Genomic DNA, 22,817 nt, shown 5'->3' with positions numbered 1-22,817 from the left:
AGTGTTCTACAATAAATTTTTAAAAAAAATCCCTGGATAATTTAAAGCCAAACCTATTGATAATTTCCTAAATTAAAGACGTTCTTAATATTCATTTATGGATAATTTTTATTTTCATTCTTATTCCTCTACATTAGAAATGGAATATCATTGAAAACATTTAAAGTAATTAAGCAAATTTTGTTTTATTTAAAAATAATTTGTATTGTGTTTAATTATTTCAAAGTAATAATACTATTCTTTACAACTTCAAAGTTCAATTTGTTATTCTTAGGCTACTAATCATGCCTGCTATCTAATCATGTTATGGTTTAACACATAGTATGAGCAGACTAAATTATATATTTTTTGTTTCAAAAGATATCTAAAGCAATAACGCTCTTAAGGGCATTAAAAAGTAAAATGAGTTGAATTTCTAATTATGATTTCTCTTATTTTGTTTTTCTGAGGCAACCAGAATACGTTTTGAAACGAAACTTAATATATTATGTAAAGAAAATGATTATTCTTTTTAAGTAAATGGAATCTACTTTGAACACTAGAGTTTATATGTTTTATTAGACTGAATTCAGATTGTGATCAAGTTAGAATACAAGCTGTTCTGTTACAATCCAGTTCCGCTTCGGTAAAACTAAGAAACACGGTAAGAAGTTAAACGTATTTTTGATACTAGAAACAAACATTGAGTAATTATTTCAAAAAATAAAAGTGAGCACCTTTCAATTCCAAAATTTATCGACAATTATTAAATGAAATAGTAAAATAAATTCATACTCAGAGAAATAAATTTTTTGAAGGGAATTATGTTTGGACAAACAAATTTTATAATTGCTTGCAAAAGTTTTTAAATACGCTTAAAAAGTTCTCGTGATAGAGCAAAATACGGAAAACGTAAAAATAGCATTAATGGGTTGGATCGCTCTCCTGACTTAACTAAGGTAATCGTATTTCTCAGATTGTAGCTACCTTGCCCACCGGCCTGTGAAGGGGTTAGGGAACTGCCCTTGCATCAGAAAGGGTTTGGGTTCGAATCCCGGGCAAGGCATGGATGTTCTTTCCTTCTCTGTACTACCTGTCCTTACTATGGGAGCAACGATGGACCACCTAATATTGTGCCCTTGAAAGAGAGGTCAACAAATCTGTCCTGTAAATACCTGAATTGACGAAAAATGTTAACACAGGTGGGAATAGGAAAAAAAAAGATTGTAGCTGCTCCCTTTACTCCTAGAGTTAGAAATCAGAATTCGCTGAAAAAAAGATAGTTTATTCAGAAAAAGAAGGATTTTGTGTCTGATTTCGTAACTTAGAGTATTGTCTGCTAGAATTAATTAGTATATTTGAGGTCACCCCCTCAAACCATTGAGTAGCAGAACTTGAAGATCCGATTATTCAGGATGGTCCATTTTTTGTTTTGCGCACTGTGCATGGATATTTTAATATGCATTATAATATTATCTCAATGTAAAGAATTTATTATTTAACCAAATATCTATGACAATATCATATTCGATAATAGTCGTTGACAATAAAAAGGACAAATTTTCCAAATCAATATTTATTGTTCTCAAAATATCCCTTACAAGAAAATTTGAATATTTAATTACTGATAGAATGAAAGTAAAGGAGTAATTAAGCTTTTTTTAGCTTAAAAGTTTAAACACGATTAATTTAGATTTCGAATAAAAAAATTAAATAAGCCATAAAATGCCGTAATACTTTTGTAGTTCTGTCATTTAAAATAAATATTTAAGTTACTTTTTCGTTTAAGTATTTAAATTCAATATTTTTTTTTAATGGCTTTAATATTTTTTGCTTTTAAATGTACTGCGTCGCATTTGAAATGTTTTCCTAAGTGTCGAGATTTCCAAATACATTAACTACAATTAAATTTTCGCCCCTTGAATTTTGAGACTCATGAATACAAAAATTACTCCACAATCATACTTTAGTTTAAAAGTGATACATTAAACATAATTAAATTTATTTTATGATACTTATCTCTTCTAAAATATCATATTTGTAATACATTTAAGAGAAGAAATAAATATTTCATCAGCATTAAGAGATTCATGTTCGATTCTAGCAATATATATAAAACATCAATTTTTAAGCAGTTTTTCATATACATAAGAAACATAAAAAAAAAACCTTCCATTCCGTATTAAATATTCAGAAACTCAGAATTTTCGTTCCTTTGAAGATAAGTGTGTTTTCTCGATATTTCCAAAATAAGGAAAATAAGTAATATACCATCGAATGTATATTTAAAAATATTTCAGCATAAGATGATGCTGTTTTATTTTCTGTTTAGAGAAAGTTTACAGAAACTAAGGTTATTTTTTACTCTTATTTTTTAATAAAAACAGACAAAGAGAGTTAATTAAACATGGCGAATGATTAACTGGATTTTGTGAACAACTTAAATCCAAATAAGTTCGTAACTAAAAGTAGAAATAAATTCAAATTTTGCGATATATATCAAACCTTAACGCCGACTTTAACTAAATGCAATCGTTAAAAATATTCTTAATAAGATAATTTCGTTTCCATTAAAATGTAAAAAATGTATTTTAATACATACTAATATATTTTTTTATTCTTTTTTAAACAAAACAAATCTACGTGAGGCAAACAAAAATCGAATAAAGTCATGAATGCATTTTTAAACAAACTTATTTTCTTTAAACACTTTTGCATCTTTTATATTTTGCTTTATTAAACGTTAATAAAGAATTTGTAAAATACTATCTTTAAAAAACATTTATAGAAACGATGCTTTCTTTCTGCTTAAAAATATCTTCCATCAGAAACTATGGTTACGTTTTATTATTTTCTAATAAATAATAATTATGTAAGATTCTTAAACAAAGCAATAATTATCTAATTAATCATGGTAAACAATTTATATGAGCTGATGCCTAATGTTTGAAATAAATTGTATATATATATATATATATATATATATATATATATATATATATATATATATATATATATATATATATATATATATATATATATATATATATATATATATATATATATATATATATATATATATATATATATATATATATATATATATATATATATATACACTCTACAACAAAAAAATCGATGTACCAAGAAGGAGTTGTCCGATTAAAACGAAAATTGGTGGATAGGAAGACAATGTACAGAATAGTAAATGATTAAAATTTCAGAGCAATTTAATAATTTATTGCAGAGTTACAGTAACAAGTTCAATAAGGTGTTGACCCGCCTCTAACCTGGATACAAGCTGCCACACGGCGCGTCATAGACCGATAAAGCTCCCGGATCGTCTCTTGTGGTATTTCCTGCCAAATTCGATCCAATTGTCGAACGAGTTCATCAACATTCCGTGCCAGATGCAATCGCCTTCTCATCATATCCCAGACATGCTCGATGGGAGAGAGATCTGGTGATCTGGCAGACCAACGAAGAGTTTGACAAGCTTGCATGTGTTGAAGTTCATAGCAACACGTGCCGTATGTGCTCTGGCATTGTGCTGCTGAAAAAACAGCCCAGGGTGCCGCAGAAGGAATGGTAGCAAAATAGATGTTAGGAAGTCGTCAACGTATCGCTGTGCAGTAAGTGTCCCTCTAATGATGACCAAAGGGATCCGGCTGTCAAAGGAAATGGCACCCCAGACCATAATGCCTTGTTGAGTGCCTGTGTGGCGTGCAATAGGGAAGGCAGGATCCCTCCTCTGCCCTATGGGTCTCAAAACACGTCTTCGATGATCGTCAGGACACAATTGGAAGCGGGATTCGTCGCTAAGGACTATACGTCCCCAGTCGGCATCATTCCAGCCATATCTGTTCAAAACATTCATGCATACGAAATTTCAAAACAATCGGATGATTGCTTCTTGGTGCGTCGATTTTTTTGTTATAGAGCGTATATATATATATATATATATATATATATATATATATATATATATATATATATATATATATATATATATACACAAATTAACATGAAAAACATGAATAAAATAAAAACTAAATGGTAGAGAAACAAGAATGGTAAAAGCAAATAGTCGTTGTCAAGACACATCTATTGCTATAAATGCGATATTTCTGAATAAAGAATGATTATCCTAAGATAAAAATTATTCTTTATATGTGTCGATATCGCAAAAAACCTTATGTTGTAAAAAATCATGAAATAAAAGAAAATGTAAAAGGAAATCAAACTTACCGGCGTGAATTAAAACGCGGTTTAGGTTTAAAAGTACAATAATAAAACAGTTAACAAAAATCGCGAAGATGTAAAATATTGCTTATAGCTTGAATCGAATATAATAAAATTAAAAAAACATTTGATCGAAGACGAAGAAAAAAGTGTTTAGGTAAAATATTAGTGCTGCCATCTATGAGAAACAATTAGTAAAAAGGTAATAAAATTGAAATAATAATAAAAATGTTTAACGGATTGAATAAATTAGCAGTCTTAAAAAGAAAAAATAAATAAATAAATCATTTATAGGGAAATTAATTTAAAAGTCAGTCTGTCAGGATAGAAAGCCGTTTATAGACTTATCCTTCATTCATAAATTCTAACATAATTTTACAGAATACACATATCCATCTTTCATAGGGTGACTTATTTAAAAATCAGAGCCTGCATACAGGAATAGAAAACCGTTTATAGGTTTTATTCTTCATTCATACAGCCTTACATAATTTTAAAGTATACACGTATCACCTGCATTCATTTGGGGTGGTTCTTTACGAACCAGAGCCCATTCCACTTATACAAAAATAATAAATAATTAAATAAATAAATAAATAAACTGTTTATTATACTGGACAATTAAAATTAAATTAATTTTAAGAGGCTACAAATATTAAAAAGTAACTAAAAAATATTTAACTAATCCAGTATAAAAGGTCATACATCCAAACTATTCCGTCCAGTGGCTTTAGGAATAGTTTATCATAGTTAGTTCCTACCTTGAAAAAATCAGAGCTTATTCTTAAAACAGAAAAATTAAATAAAAATTAAAAATTAATGTACCAAGTTTTTTAAGATTTTTTTAAAATAGAAATTAAGAAATGAACTAGGAAAATGGCTATTAATTAAATCGTTTTTATATATATCAGTATCTAATAAAAACTCGTTATAGTTAGAATTATTCCTGTAAAATCTATGAATTTGATTGGCAATAATATTAGAAAAAACCTTATTGGCTAAGTTAGAGTTGAAATCTATGCATTTTTTAACTGGAAATTTAAAATCATTTCTTTTGTCAAAAAGTTTAAATGTAATACTTTTATCTGCATTAATATTAAGAGTCAAATCTAAAAAATTTGCTGAAGAATTACTATTATTTGTTTTATTAAGAATTAATTCATTTAGATAAATATGTTTTGCTAGAATATCGAAATCATTAAAATTAATAACTAATAGATCATCAATGAATCTGAGAAAGAGAGAATCAATTGGAAGATTAACATGTGATTTTACAAATCTATATTCTTGTAGAAAAAGAAAAATATTGCAGATGTTAGTACTGAAATTATTTCCCATGGGAATACCATTAATTTGTTGAAAAAGGTGGTCATTGAAAAGAATATAATTGTTGTTAAGGTTAATATGTACTAGAAAGTTCCAGTTATCTTCATTAATAATATCACTGAGATTAAACATGATATGAATTTGAAGAAGGTCATCATGAATTTTATTAGTTGGAAGGGAAGTATAGAGGTTTTCGAAATCAAAACAGTGAATTGAATCAACATTTTTTAAAGTTTTTAGTGTATTTAAAACCTGAATGCTATTTTTAATATTCCAATTTAAATAGTTATTATTTTTAGTAAGTTTATTAATTTTGTTATAAACTTTTTTAAGAATGTTCTCGAAGTAAATACCGATTTTTTTCATGTTACTATTAACGCCACTTGCAATAAACCTAAATTTGGTTGGAGTCTTATGGAATTTTGGATTGGCAAAAAGAAAAAGAAAATTGTTAATATTATTTGGTTTAATTTTAAGTCTTTTATAGATAGCATTAATTTTATTAATAATAATATCACTGTTGGTGTTAAGTTTTTTGTAGGTAATATTGCTATTAAGTTCATTGGAAAGAAGTTGTTTGTAAAAAAATTTTCAAATAATTGCAAAATTATTACTAGCTTTATCAACAGGGGTAATACAAAATTTATTTTGAATATTTTTAATATCTTGTCTTAAAACAGAGTTAAAAATTAAATCCTTTTGAAAAACTAATTTGTCCCTTTTAATATTGATTTTAAAATCTTTAATGATATTCTCTCTCCATTCAAAGAAACCTTCAATTGGGAAATTATGTTTGTAAGATAATTTTAAAATAAAATCATCGAGATTTTTAATAAAAATGGAAATAACTTTGTTTTTTGAAGTTGGAAAAGATGGTCTAAATTTTGAACCTAAAGACATAAATTTTTTAATATTATCGTTGTCAATAATATCTAAATCCCCTGTAATAACGTGTTTATGGAATTTATCAAAAAAAGGAATATATATATATATATATATATATATATATATATATATATATATATATATATATATATATATATATATATATATATATATATATATATATATATATATATATATATATATATATATATATATATATATATTAAATATGAGTATTTCGAGTTAACTGTGTGGAAACAACTAATTTCTAAATTGTTATGTTAGATTTTTTATTATACGATGCAAATAGAAGTACACTGTAAAAAATGTCCGTATCTTATTATGGTAAAATTAGCATATTATGGTACACTAAACTCTACCTTTATCACAACATATTACTGAGCAAAAAGTATGATATAACGTAATTTTTATAGTAATAATTACCGTATAATCACTGAATCACTCTATTTAAATAAATACTACTGTAAAAATTACGACGTATTATTTTACGATAAAAACTGACTTTACAGTAAAATAAATTTTAAGGATGATGCACCCAAGGTACCGGTACTTTATACCTTAATTTGATCCGGAATTGAATTTTTTAGAGTGTATATGCGAGAAAAAATAGTTCACTTAAATTATTTAATTCGTTAAGAATAAATTAAAAGTTGTGAGTAAGAAAACCTTGATTTTTTTTTCAATTTCGAAACTTGTTCATAAAAATATTAAGGTAATAGTTCGTAATCATTATATAAGATTATAGATTAAAAGTCTAAGGTAATTATTCTTATAGATTATATAAGATTTATTTATAGATTATAAATATAAGGTGTATTCTCACAGATTAACTATTCTGGTTATTTCCTATTAAGTGGAATCATTCTATAAAATGTTTCCAATTCTTATGACATTTATTGTACATGTTTTATAATTTATGTAGATGTCTTGGGGTAAGATTGATAAACTCATTTAAAGTCTCTTGGTCGTATAAATTCATTTAAATCCTCTTGGTCTTTAATTAATAATATTAAAGACCAAGAGAATTTAAAGGAATTATTAATTTTCGTTATTAACTTTCATAAGGAAACTTTAAATTTAATTGAACATCGCGAAAGAAATTAAAAAAACCTAAGTCAAAAATTTCTTTTATTTATTTTTCTTTAAATCTGTGTGCTCTTAGTTAAATCATTTTTGGAAGCAAAAATGATTGAAATAGGCTAAAATTTTGAATAATTTTGATCGCAACTATTTTTTAGCATTTAATTTTTTCATGTTATAAATAAAATATATTTCTGGCATTTATCAAGCTCAGTAAGTTGTTAAAATGCTCTTTTCAATTACAAAAGATTCTTTTAAAAAAAAACTAAGATTTGGAAGTTAATTTAAATTTATATGCATCATTTTAGGATAAAATATGTGCACACTTCATAATATAATAATTTGGTGCAAATACTAATGAATCTATAATGCTAACTAAAAACACTTGTAATTGTAAAAGGCAAACTTCTTGGGATGGAAATTACTTAGAATACTATTAAATCATTTGATAAGCTTATAATAATCTAGTAATAGTCCGTAAAGTAAATAATTATATTTACCCAGTACATTAGGCGTTATTACATTATGCTTAAATGGCTTGGACACAGCAGATAGTTCTCACGCTCGAATATCATTATCGATTCATTTGTTCCTTTTAACCATATAGTCTAGTAGACTATTCTCTTTATTTGCTTACCATTTTGATTTCAAACTTATTGAATCATTAATTTTTATTTATTTTAAATATGTACTTATCTTTATATATTCCATCTTAACAAAATACCTCATTTTTCAAGGAATAATTACATTTATCGTATTATTAATTAAGTTTAAACTGGATATGCTTGAGATCTTCTATTCTAATACAAATTAATTACGCTTCTCCTGAATATTAATTTAAATGTAAATAATATACTAGTATAAGTGAGCTCATGTAAATAGCATAGAAATTTATTGTTCAATAAATGCTTCATCTTTTCTTGTGCATAAGATGAAACCAATTGAAATATAATTTTTAATCATAATTTCCCCCATAGAGTAAAATTAATTAAAATAAATAAAACACTGATTTTTTTATTGTTTTACATTTTACGAATATCGACTAAGTTCACTGAAAAAGTTGAGTACTTAAAATCTTAAATTATATTTAAGGAGAGTATAAGCTAACATGAGCCTAGAAAAAGATAAAGCGCATTTAATGTGACCAGGAATTTTAATTTAATGTGTTACCTATAAAATCCTTAAATCAGTTTTTTTTGCTTATATTTCCAGTAAGAAACCTACAAAGCTACAATACACTATTTATCAATGTACATTACAAATATATATTTTATTTGGTAATGTAACCTGACTTTCCACAAACAGCATTGAAAATATCCAACGTTGTCAAACGTATTTGAAATTGCCTAATATACACGACAATATTTGTTAATAATTTATGTTCTTAAAATTGCAGTTTCAAAATAAAATACAGAAATTGCAACATAAATTATATTTGAATAGCAAATGATTTTAAAAAAGAGCAGATTTTATGATTTGTTTAATAAAATTTAACAGAAATTTAGATTCATAAATTTTTAGTTTCTGCTATTTTGCTTTAAAAGGAACATTTTTACTAAAATGTTAAATAGCTGCTTTAAAAATATCTCTATGGTTTTGATTTTTCTTTTAAATTTTTATGTAACACGTCTTTCCTATGGATAGCTGACACACATTAAATATTTGTTTTCAGCTTAAATAATTGAGTTTCTGGGTTCTTTCGACTCTTACTTTCTTCAAGACTATGAATTATAATTTATGCAAAGTAAATACAAACATTTTTAGAAGTTTAAAACATCTAAAATTCTTAGATTTTTTTAAAAACTTTTAAATTTACTTTTGATGCTAAAACGTTAAAATTTACTTTCCCTGCTAAGTTTTTTCCAACACCTAAATTTCCTTCTGTAGTTTAGTTTAAAGCAGTGATGGGGAAACTACGGCCCGCGGGCCAAGTCCGGCCCGCGGAAAGGTTTAATACGGCCCGTTTAAGAGTGCCGTCGTGAGAATGCTTGAAAGCGTTCTTGTATATGTTTATAGAACACATAAATTTTTTAACGATTAAGCATTATTCTTCGGCCCGCTACGATTGTCTAGTTATTACAAATGGTCCGTCTTAAAAAAAGTTTCCCCACCACTGGTTTAAAGTGTGAAATTGCATAAGCCATTTAGTTAAGGAATGCTACTATTATTATTGTGTTTTTACCAATACTAGTGTTGCAAGATGAAATTCACAAGTTGCAAGATGAAATGCACATTGAAAAAAGTATAAGAAGCATTCAAAATTGGTTTCAGCATTCAACGGTAAAAATAATGATGAAGAACGTTAAAATCATAAATGAATTGTTATATAAAAAGCTTTAAAATTATGAATGTAATGCTTGAACAAAATATTTTCTTTTAATTAAAATGACCAAATATAATTGTAAAAAATGGGAGAAAATCAATCCTTATTCTAGTAAAATCGGAGTCATTGGAATTATTAGTTTATTATTTTCAATAGCTCGGTGCACTTTTTTCTTTTCTACAAAACTGTGACCAAAATGTATCAGAAGATTTCAAACTTTGTCGGTAGAAATAGTAGGTTTACCGAGATTAAAAAGCAGTAGATGCTTTAAAATTTTGTCGTTAGAGATAATGAGACTTCTGTGACTAAAATGCAGAAGATGATTTTAATGTTTGTCGTTAGAGATAGTAAAACTACTGTGATGAAAACTCGTGAAAGATTTCAAATTTTTACTTTAGAAATAGTAAAACTATCGAGACTAAAACGTAGCAGACATTTTCAACTTCTCTCAACTTTCGTTCGAGATAATTACGAGGATTGCTATTTATATTTCTGGCCTTGGCAACAGTAAGTGTTGCTAGGTGACCGCAGACGATTTTAATCGAAAGTTTGATATTTTTAAACATAAATTCAGCAGACGATTTACCATTATAGCTTCATTTGTGTTGCTGACAGTAAATTGAAAAGTTCTTCTCTTTCAAAAAAGGGAGCTGAATCGTGAACATTTTCGTGCCATTATTTTTCATAACTTTCGACGTGGATTGTCAAGACAAGAGTTCTTCGATGAACTTAATTCTTTATTCAGCGATAAAGCGCCTTCCTACAGCACTGTAAAAATTGGTATAACGAATTTAATCGTGGTCGATGTTCGATCCAGGACGAATCCCGTGCAGTTCGTCCAAAATCCGTTGTTGAGCCAGAAAAGATCGATGCTGTGCGTGAACTGATAAAGCAAGATCGTCATGTGACATACCGTGAGATAGAGGCGTCTTTGGACATTAGTATGACGAGCATCAATAAAATATTGCATGAACATTTGAGCTTAAAAATAATTTGTTCGCGTTGGATCCCGCATAATCGGACAAACGCTCAAAAAAAAGGCTCGTGTCGATGGTGCAAGGAAATGTTGGAAAAATACGCTCAAGGTGCATCAAAGGCTGTGTATAACATCTACACAGGTGACGAATCATGGATCTATGCTTATGAGCCGGAAACAAAACAGCAATCAACTGTATGGGTCTTCCAAGTCGAGGCAAAACCAACAAAAGTTGTTCGAGGAAGAAGCACATCGAAGCAAATGATTGCCTGTTTCTTCGGCATTAACGGTCATGTGGCAACAGTGGCGTTAGAGCAACGCAAGACGGTCAATTCTGAATGGTACACGACCATTTGTTTGCCAGAAGTCATCGGAGAAATTCGAAAAAAGCAGAAGAATAGGAGAATCATTCTTCATCATAACAATGCGAGCTCTCACACATCGACTCAATCAAAGGCATTTCTGACGGAGCGAAGGATCGATCAGATGTGTCATCCGCCGTACAGCCCTGATTAGGCACCCAATGACTTCTTCTTATTCCCACACATCAAAAATAAATTACGTGGACAATGATTTTCGACCCCCGAAGAAGCGGTTGATGCATTCAAAACGCATGTTTTGGAGTTACCTCTATCGGACTGGAAAAAGTGCTTTGAAAATTGGTTCAAACGCATGCAAAAGTGTATTGATCATCATGGAGAATATTTTGAAAACCAATAAAACCAATTTCGATCCTACATATTTGTTTTTTCATTATTAGGCCAGAAATATAAATACCAACCCTGGTAGACTTTCTGTGAAAAAATCACAATAAAAAATTTCATACTTTGTTGTAAGAGATGGTAGGCAACATTTTTCAAAATATTTAAGTCTTCCGCGTTTATTGTTCTTATTTTCTATCAGAGCTTTGCAGCAGTAAAATTAGAGCCAAACAGAACCTCTTCGTAAAAGAGTAAAGTTGTAAATAATTTTAAGATTTTTAATTGTGTGGACATCAAAATGTTACTTATGCGTCGAATAGGGACGAGATTTCTAGAGATTAACAGCATAGCAGATAGCAGACTACTCTAGAAATGAACTAGCCTACTGAGTAAAAACTCCAGCTTCCATTAAGAAAAATTACGGTGAGAGTTAGCCCAAATCCTAGTAAAAAAGACTCATCTTGCTAAACTGATAGACAAGTAAAAAAGAACAATGTGCCGTAAATTAAACAAATACTTTATACGAGGAATAACTTTCAAACTTCTTATTCATGGAACATAACACCAGAAGCAGCTTTAGTAATGGATAAAAATATTATATATATATATATATATATATATATATATATATATATATATATATATATATATATATATATATATATATATATATATATATATATATATATATATATATATATATTTGTTCTATAAAATTATGTAAGGATGGATGAATGAAGGATAAAGTCTATAAACGGCTTTCTATCCGTATGATGTGCAGGCTATGACTTTTACCTAAGTTACCCTATAAACGATGGGATGGCAATGAATGTTTTTTTTTAATTAATTTAATTCCCTTTTCTCCATTTTGGGTTTTAATAGTTTAATTTCCGAATTTTTGCTAATTCTTCTCAAAGATGGCAGCACTAATATTTTACTTACTTAAAAGTTTTTCTACTTCGATCAAATATATATTTTTATTTATTTTATTCGATTCAAACTATAAGCACCACTTCAAATATTTACCTCTTCGCTTGGACCTTTCCAAGGAGGACTTATATGCTTCTCCACTTCTTGTAATCGACTTTTTGCGGGTAAGAAACCTACTGGATCTTGTCTGACTTTGTCAGACGATTAGAGGATAAGAAACAACAACAACCTCTTTGCTAATTTCACTTACTGTTTAATTATTATACTTTTAAACCTAAAACCGCATTTTGCTACACGCCGGTAAGTTTGATTACTTTTTACTTTTATTTCATAATTTTTCAACTATTTGTTTTTTGCGATATCAACACATCGAAAGAATAATTTTTATCTTAGGATAATTATTCTTTATTCAGAAATATCGCATTTATAGCAATAGATGTGTCTTGATAACGACTATTGCTTTCACCATTCTTGTTTCTCTTCAATTTAGTGTTTTTATTTTATTCATGTTTTTCATGTTAATTTTTGTTTACATATATATATATATATATATATATATATATATATATATATATATATATATATATATATATATATATATATATATATATATATATATATATATATATATAGCCATTAAGTTTATAAGGATTTTTTTTTTTAATCCATGAGAACAATTTTGTTACATTGAAGAATCATTCAAGCACCAGAATGATCACTCACAAGGAGGGTACAAGCGTAAAGGAGGAGGAACTATGAACAGATAGATGATTACCTAGCTTCTATTGTGATTAGGTGAAGGTTTTGCTGTAAATCCGTGACAGAGAGTCATTTCTACGAGAAAGACTGAAATTCATGAAAAAAGTTTACAAACCACTATCTTCAACCGGATAGTGAAGAACTGGATGCATCACTAACCAAAAGAGACGATTGGATTTTTCAGCAGGTGCCTGCTCCTGCTCATAAAGCAGGGAATATTTATCGAAAGTTGAAAGTAAATGTGACATTACATTTTTAGACTCATCTTAATATTTTTAAAGAAATTTCTTAGTACTGTGGACTCTCGACATTTTTAAAAATAAATCTTTTCAACCTGATTAGTATTGTTATAAGTTAGTCATCTTACCCATTGCAGTTATTAGTGAGCAAGATGAAGTTTATCATTTTTCTTTTTTTGTGGGAAACAATATTATACTACATTTTAAGTGGAAGGGGTATCGTTATATATATATATATATATATATATATATATATATATATATATATATATATATATATATATATATGTTACCGTTAAAGTATATAATGCAGTTATTTCATAGAATACCTAGTTATTCCATGAAATAACTGATCGTGTCCGTTAAAGTGTGTAATATGTTATTAATTTGACACTTTAACTAGTTATTCTATGAAATAACTAGTTATTCTATAAATTAACTAATGAGAGACAGTTAAAGTGTAAAATAAAAAAATTAGCTAATATGAAATAACTAGGTATTCTATAAGTAAACTAATGATAGACAAAAATAATGAAAACAAAGCAATTTATCTAATTTATGCAGCGTATAAATGGTATTTATGGAAACGTACCATAAAATCATTTGTTACAACAAGGATTACTAAAATGACACTTGGAATTACAAAGAACATTATTTCTAAAACAAAAACATTTTTTTCCCACACTGGGTTTTACACGAACATTTTTCAAATCCCTGTGATATGTAATCATTTTACCCTGGCGATTTTACACTTTAACGGGCTGCAGATCGTTATTCTATGAAATAACTAGGCGTTCTATAAAATAACGAATTTCATACTTTAACGGTAACATATATATATATATATATATATATATATATATATATATGGGTCACTCTCACAAAAACAGTCATTTTCATGTCCCCAGTATATTTTATGTTTGTTTTACAGCTTACGAAAAAAAAATTCAGGGAAAGTGTCCTTCAGAATGCAAGCTAATAAAAGAATAAAAATAAAATCATCAATTTTCATTTTTTATTTATTTTAGGTAATTAAAATATACCAATATGTCATTCCCTCACTTGTCCCCACTGCTGATTTAAAAAAAAAAAAATTGTTTCTGAAATTTTTTTTTTTTTACAAATTCATGTTTTTTATTTCAGAATACTGAAATATAGAATTCAGAAAATCAATTTTAAATTTAATTTCTGATAAAAATATTAACACAGCACTATTTTAAACTTTGTCCCCAGTGTTTCGCGTCATTCTCTCACAACAATGCTCTTATCACCTGCAATCTTCTTAGAATAAAAATATTTTAATAAAAACTTCAGAAGTTAACAATATCATAGAACAAAATTGCAGTATGTTTCCATCTTCCACTTAAAGAAGCTTTACTGTGGAATAAATTTGAATGAGTCAAACCAGGTAAAATTTTTTACATTTGTCATTCGCTCATGTCATTTTTCAGAGTAAAATAAAATACAACTTCATCGAGAAAGTGGATAATTATATGTTGCTTTCTTGTATGAATATAATTGTATGTGATTGACTTCAGAAATTAATTAGGCCTAACTGTTATTTTCAAATTTTTCTGAATTCGTCATTCCCTCACTAGTGTATAAAGTGAGGGAATGACGCTGAAGTGAGGGAATGATTCAAGATGAGTATATTATTAAATTTTTTTTTGTTCAATCGTGCCAGCCAATTTTATTTCCCAAACCTGTAAAAACTATTTAATATATAAGACTAAATTATAATAAATACTAGATATACTTAGTATGTTATCATTTTCCAACTTTAGGTAGATGTAACTTAGATAAAAACCTGTATTAAAATAAAATATCATTCCCTCACTTTTTGAATAGTTAAAATAATAAATTTACTTATTAATTAATTTGAAAAATAAATTGAAAAATTAATAAATTAATTTATTAAATTAATTAATTTATTTATTAAATTAATTAATTCATTATTATAAATTAATTAATTATAAATTAATTATTTAAAAAATTAATTAATTTAATTATTAAGTATAATTTATAGGCTATATACTTTCTTTATAATGCCATTACATATTTCTATTCATATAAAAAGTTTCAGAGCTTTTTATTCACTTTACTTTTTTGGGATCTTATGAACTGAAAAATGACAGTTTTCGTGAGAATGACCCATATATATATATATATATATATATATATATATATATATATATATATATATATATATATATATATATATATATATATATATATATATATATATATATATATATATATATATATATATATATATATATATATATATATATATATATATATATATATATATATATATATATATATATATATATATATATATATATATATATATATATATATATATATATATATATATATATATATATATATATATATATATAAAACTTTAACTATATAACTATAATATATATATATGCTAAAACTTTTCTGTCTATCCATGATATCAAATTACTTTGTTTGATCTTTCCTTATCTGCGAAACGTTTAATATTTGTTTAATTTTTTTTCCTGAAAATTTGCATGAGAATTATTTTGAGTTTCCTTCTTTACTCTTTATCCTAATTTCCTCCTTCATAACATATGATGCAAATGAGAAAAACATGTGACCAACGCTGGCGCAATGTGTTGCATTATGCATATTATTTGAACGCTCTAGTGTTTTTTAGTTTTCAGAATGAATTCGCCAATAATAATGACTTCGCAAAAGCATATGTTTCTAATGTGTCCAGAGTCATCTGTGAAAGAATTAAATGAGACGTTTCTGTAAAATAACGAAACTTAATAAATTTGGAAAAGCACTGTTTTGGAAGATAACTAGTTTTTAATAACTTTTGTATGTGGCTTTAAGTTATCAATTCGAAGTTTTATATCTGTTTTAAAAATGTTAATTATTCACAGGCGGCTTAAATTGAAAACTTTCTTAAAAATAGAAAAAAATAGATTAAGTCTTTTGTAGGATTTCAGATTTTCTGAAAGATTTTTTAAAAACGATTGTACTTTTCAACTTGCTTTTAACATTAAAGAAATTTTTTTTCAAATCCTCAAAAATTTATGTGACATGCAGATTAATTTTAGATCTTAATTTAAGAAGTTTAAAATATTTTCAATGTCTGTTACTTTGTAGAACATTTTTACTAAATGCAACTTAATAAATTCAGTATTTGATGCAAAGACTTAAGACTTAAAATGCGTAAATATTAGTGATTCTTAAATAAACCAAACTTGATTTTGCATTTCCTTTTAACTTCTTTTCATTTTGAAATGCAGGTTTGCTTTATATTTTGTTAGTATGAGATTTAATGAGAATGTAATAATAATATAATCCAACGTGGACTACAAATTATAATAAAATATTTGAATTATAATAAATATTTGAATTATAATAAATATTTGAATTATAATAAATATTTGAATTTTGAATATTTGAATAAAATATTGAAATTTATTTGAATTCACCGCAAATTTAGTTTAAGGTTTTGCTCAAATTATATATTTGTTTTCTTAGGTTAACATCATGCATTTTACTGTATTTTGAATTTTTTTTCTTTAACTTTTAACTAGAAATTGAATTGTTTTCCATATTCTCGCAGATTTTTTGGAAGAAGAGCAAAATTCTTGCTTAATGAATGATTTTATTTTGAACATGGTTTTTCATTTCCAATTTTTTTTCATTCCATTCCAAAAAGTTGTTTCGTTTTATATTTCATTACTATGAGATCTAACGGGAATTTAATAATACAAAGAAACTTTAAAAATTATCAATTTAAATAAAATACTCTAATTTTATTTAAATTAAAAAAATATGTTATGGTTTTTCCTAAATTAAGTAATTGTTTGTGTTTTTTTTTTGGGTTAATATCACAAATTTTTAATTATTTTATGTTTACTTTTTCATTATCATTGAACTAAAAATTGAATTTATTTCTGAATTCTCGCATATTGTTCGGAAGAAAAGTAAATTTTTGTTCAAGGAAAAATTTTATTTTAAACAAGTTTGTAACATTATTAACTTTCGGTCACAAGTTACTAACTACCTTTAAATTTTCAAATGTCTAAATAAAAATTGTTAAATGTTTGACTTATTCATTAAAACAATTTATTTATATGAAGGTAATAATATCGAAAGTAAGCATCCTTGACATTTTAATTGTTTTTAAGAATGATGGAGTATTTTTTGTCAATGCCTGTTAATAAGTGAAGCAATAGACTTTTAAGATTTGAACACATATTTTACTAACCGAAAATGATGTTTCGAATTTTTTCTGCTTCAAGTTTGTTACCTTTAACAAAATTATGTACCCAGAAAGAAGTATGTTTTAGTTTTTATTCAAAGCTCGTAAGTCAAACAACGTAAGGAAACAACAGCAAAAACAGAGCATAAGAAAAATCGAAAAGCTTTTGGATTGATTATGCTTTACTTTTGATGGAAAAAGGCTCTGATATGCTCTTTAAATTAGACAACCTTTGTTTAATATTATTTAAAATGTTTTTTTGCGTTTTTTCATTGTTGCTTTTCAATTAAAGAAATCAAATTGGTCTTTACAGGAGTCGAGATTCGTTGTTGTCACACAAAGTGACTTTCAACTTTGTCCTTAGTTCTTAGTGATTAGTAGCTTAGTTTAAAATGTTATTTTTAATTCATTATTTTGCAATAATAAATGCATTTTCTAAAAAATACCTTTAAGTAATTTTTTTTTTGATTTTGCAGATGAACCACCATTATTAGAAGAGCTATTTTCTGATAAAACAGTGTATCCTGGAGTTTCAGTTTCGTTGAAATGTATGGCAACTGGCAGCCCTTTACCACAAGTAACTTGGAAGTTAGACTCATTACCACTTCCTGAACAGTTACGTTTTAGAGTTGGTGATTACGTCACAAGAGACAGCAGAGTAGTCAGTTACGTTAATATCACGAGTAAGTTATTTTGTTACTCTTAATACTTTAAAGCACTTGTTTGTGATTAGGACAAATGAAGAAAAATGATTTTGTATTTATCATTTGTATAATTATTTTTACTTGCGTTAAAATTAATACATTATATGCATTGAATTTATTTATCATAGCCAAATAATGAGAATTTATAAATATAAGAATTAATATCACTACTGAAATTAACACGCACTTAATATTAAATGAATTATATAGATAAAATCACACACTGTAAACAATTCTGGTATAAACACACAATTCTGGCATCAAATATTTTACTGTAACTTTTGCAATAAGAGTGATTTTACGGTATTTTTTACTGTAAAAATCACGGTCCATCGAATTTTTTGTTCCGTAACATGTTCCAGTAAAAATGGATTTCACGGTAAAGGATCAGTACCCTGAGTGCTGTTTACCATTACCGCAATTTGATCCGGAATTTTTTCAGTGAATATGCATTTAGTGTACATAATTCAGTAAATATTCCCCTTTTACCATCAAATATTTTACTGTAACTTTTGTAATAAGAGTTAGATTCATTCAGTGATTTTACGGTAAGGCTTACTGCAAAAATCACGGTCTATCAGATTTTTTGTTCCTTAACATGTTCCGGGTAAAAATGGATTTTACGGTAAAAAAGATAGATACACTGAGTCCTGTTAACTTTTACCGCAATTTGATCCGGAATTTTTTCAGTGAATATACATAAAATCACAAGTACGAAATGAGTTGTTTAGAACAAACAATAAGAGACGTTTAGCTCGAAGAATATTCAGAAGTGTTTCTATTACCTTAACAGTTAAATTCTTGAGTCGGTAAATATAACATAAAGAGACAACAAAAAAGTCTGTTGTGTTGTTATCTCAAATAAAAATTTCTGTTTAGTTCAATGCATTAAAGTACATAACTATAATTACATTTAATATTATTTCAGCAGAGCGAAAAAATGACTTAATATTGATAAATTGCATTTTCATTTTTTAAATAATATTTAATGCAATATTTTAAGAAATCGTCTGTAATGGGAATTTTAATGGGGTTTAAAACTGTTAATTTTATTAAAATGAATTTGCCCATATTATGACTGTATTTTTGGTAAACAAAATCTTTAATTAAAATAAAACTTTTTGATGAATGATTTTATTTATTAAAGCGATGATATTCTGTGATTTAAAATTTACTTAGATGCGAAAAAAACATGGAGCATAACATTTAATTATAACCATAAATAAACGCATTTAGCAGTATTATTCTATCAAAATCAATTACAATTTTTAGCTACTAATGAAATTGCGCAATTAATTTGTATTTCATTAACTGCCGTCAGTATATGCACTACATAGCCTGTCTCTATAATTATAGCTGTATTATTTTAAGTATATATATATATATAAATATATATATATATATATATATATATATATATATATATATATATATATATATATATATATATATATATATATATATATATATATATATATATATATATATATATATATATATATATATATATTCTTCAAAATAGATACCTTGACATTATTTTAGATTTATTAGCATTCATCTACTATCTGGCATTCACAAGATAAGCCATGTTAACAATAACGTCATTCGTGGCCATCTCGTGATTGCCAAATAGTACGTGTACTGAAGTGAAGCATTTCTATTTAGGTATTCAAGTGGAGGATGGTGGTTTATTTTCTTGTAAAGCTACAAATGAAGTTGGGACTGTGATTCATTCAGCAAGAGTAAATGTTTTTGGCCCACCAACGATTAGACAGATGCCAAATGTCACTGCTTTGGCGGGTGACATTACCATTCTTCCATGCCCGGCCGGAGGGCACCCTTTATCAAGTATATCTTGGACAAGAGGTATGTATGAAACTATTTTATACATCACGGGACAGTATTGATTAATTAAATGATTAATCACTCAAAATCACTAACGTCAAAGAAATTTGTACAATGCAGCAAAAAGTTTAATTTAAAAGCCGATAAAATGTTGAAAAAATCATTCGTGAGAAACGAAAAAGAAAAGTTTAACAAGCAGCAAAAATTCAACAAAGTGAATGAAAATACAGAAAAATTGTAATTTGTGAGAAGAAAATAGTATGAAAAGAATTTCTGAAATGCATATCGATGAAAGTAATTAGATTTTTTTAATAGTATATAACGTTTTTTTTTGTAACTTTAATTATTATGGAGATTTTTTTTCTGAATAGTAAAGTTAAATGAAGGAAAAAATCCGGCCAAAGTTAATGTTAAGTAATAAGTAATTAAAAAATAATACAACGGATAGATTATAATAATATGGTAAATTAGAGAATTAATTGAAAGAATCGAGCCTTTAATGATAGTTGCATAAAACCCAGCTTTCTCGAGTCGATGCATAATAACTTCTCTGATCCGCGTAAAATTATTGTTAGAAAGATTACTTTTTTTTTAAATTTTTCGCTCCACGATATTATATTATGCTTAATTAAAATTTCATAATTTTAAAATATAAATATAGTATACCTTAATTTCAAACTGGAGTTTTCTTTTCCTTGGTAATAATTTTATACTTATTATAAAAATTTTAAAATATCTGCACTAGATGCATCGAAAAAAATACAAGAGTAAATTATGTTTGAAGCTTAACAAATTTTAAATTGAAATCTAAATAATATAATATTTTTAACATGTTTTGCAAACATAAATTTTTATTTTTATAACTCTGCATTACATTCAAAAGCTGACACCAAATTTCATATTTTTGTTTTAAATTTAAAGCTAAAGATATGTGATTTTGCCACAAAAGTAATAAACTTTTTGACAAATATACTATAATTCAAATGTTTATAATAAAATTTATATATATATATATATATATATATATATATATATATATATATATATATATATATATATATATATATATATATATATATATATATATATATATATATATATATATATATATATACAAATTAACATGAAAAACATGAATAAAATAAAAAACTAAATTGTAGAGAAACAAGAATGGTAAAAGCAAATAGTCGTTATCATATATATATATATATATATATATATATATATATATATATATATATATATATATATATATATATATATATATATATATATATATATATATATATGTATATATACATGAGGTTTCAAATTCAGTTAAAGTAAAAATTGTTTGAGACATTTTTTCCATCAAAGTTAAAATGTATACATAAGAAAATTTTTAATCTTCATGAAAAGTAATTTTTTTTAACTACGCTTTGACTACGTTTCTTCTTAGATTCAAGAGTGCTACCCCAAAATCACAGACAACAGGTGTTTCCAAATGGCACATTGATTATCAGAGAAGTAAACAAGAAAGCGGATGAAGGAAAATATACTTGTATCGCTGAAAATAAAGACGGTGATCGCTCTCAAAAAGACGTGTTTGTTCAAGTCATGGGTATGTAAACATTTTTTATAATCAGTTTATTCTGAAAGAATAATATTTTACCATTTTATGCATTTTTAAATATTTTTTTCTGTAAAGAAAAATTTGGAATCGTTTCATTGTTTAATTTAATTGCTAAGCTTTAAAATAAAAGTATACAACGTTTGAATCTAAATTATTTTTTTAAGAAATAACTTTAACGTTCGCTATTTACAAGGAATTTTTATGGGATTTACTTCTTTTGTACCAATGTATAGATTCGACGACAAAAATGAAGTGTTTATCAAATATTTTCAGATCTTTATATTATTGCTTTGCATTTATTTTTTCAGAGACACTTTCATAGCGTAAATCTTTGATATTCCATAAGTTATCATTATCAATATAAGATAACTATTTGAAAAATTTATTATTCTGTGTTTGTTTTTGATTGAAAAGATGATATTATTTACTACCGTTATAAAAAGCGAGGGTAATTTCATTTATTCAGTTTCTTTGTTTTGCTTTATAATGCAAAATTATATTTTTAATTGATAAAACGATGAAATGTCTCATCTAACTAACGCAATAAGAAGTAAGTTGCAGTAATATAATATTTACGTACATTATGAAGCAAAAGACTTGTTTTTTCAAATGAGAAAAAAAGATTCTTTCGCTTTATAATTAAATTGAAAGAAAGATATATTTATTTCCGAGCCCTCAAACACGACACTCCATCTATTATTATCAAGAAACAAAAGAAGTTTTTTGTTATTTTTAACTCTTTAGAACATTTGTTTTAATAAAAGTGTGTGTCTGCAAAATGCATCGATTAAATTTTGATTTATGGATTAAAAATTTAACTTATACCTACAAAATTTTAAATTACAGTGTAACTTAATCTCAATTTATGTACAATGAAGACCAGCTAACAAATTTTGATCGACATTTTTTAAACTGGTTAAATGTATTTGAATGTACTTTCAGT

At 26.3% G+C, this 22,817-nt stretch overlaps 1 protein-coding gene across 4 annotated transcripts in view; it reads left to right on the top strand.

Annotated features, from left to right (window-relative positions):
• The window catches only part of LOC107455980 (cell adhesion molecule Dscam1), a 456,371-nt gene that overhangs the window by 178,031 nt on the left and 255,523 nt on the right, over positions 1-22,817 (top strand). For all 4 annotated transcript variants that reach the window (XR_015429973.1, XR_015429972.1, XM_087154010.1 and 1 more), the window contains exons 7-9: positions 18,190-18,396; positions 20,083-20,283; positions 21,701-21,862. Coding sequence is in view for 2 of the 4 variants with exons in the window: in XM_087154010.1 (XP_087010136.1) it covers positions 18,190-18,396; positions 20,083-20,283; positions 21,701-21,862 (570 nt within the window). In the remaining 2 variants the exon portion in view is untranslated. The remainder of the gene's footprint in view (positions 1-18,189; positions 18,397-20,082; positions 20,284-21,700; positions 21,863-22,817) is intronic.

This window comes from Parasteatoda tepidariorum, chromosome 10, assembly GCF_982258835.1.
Source record: "Parasteatoda tepidariorum strain Cologne lab strain chromosome 10, Ptep-v5.0, whole genome shotgun sequence".
Lineage (NCBI taxonomy): Eukaryota > Metazoa > Arthropoda > Arachnida > Araneae > Theridiidae > Parasteatoda > Parasteatoda tepidariorum.
The sequence above is the reverse complement of the archived record's forward strand: the minus strand, read 5'-3'. Positions and strand labels throughout refer to the sequence as shown.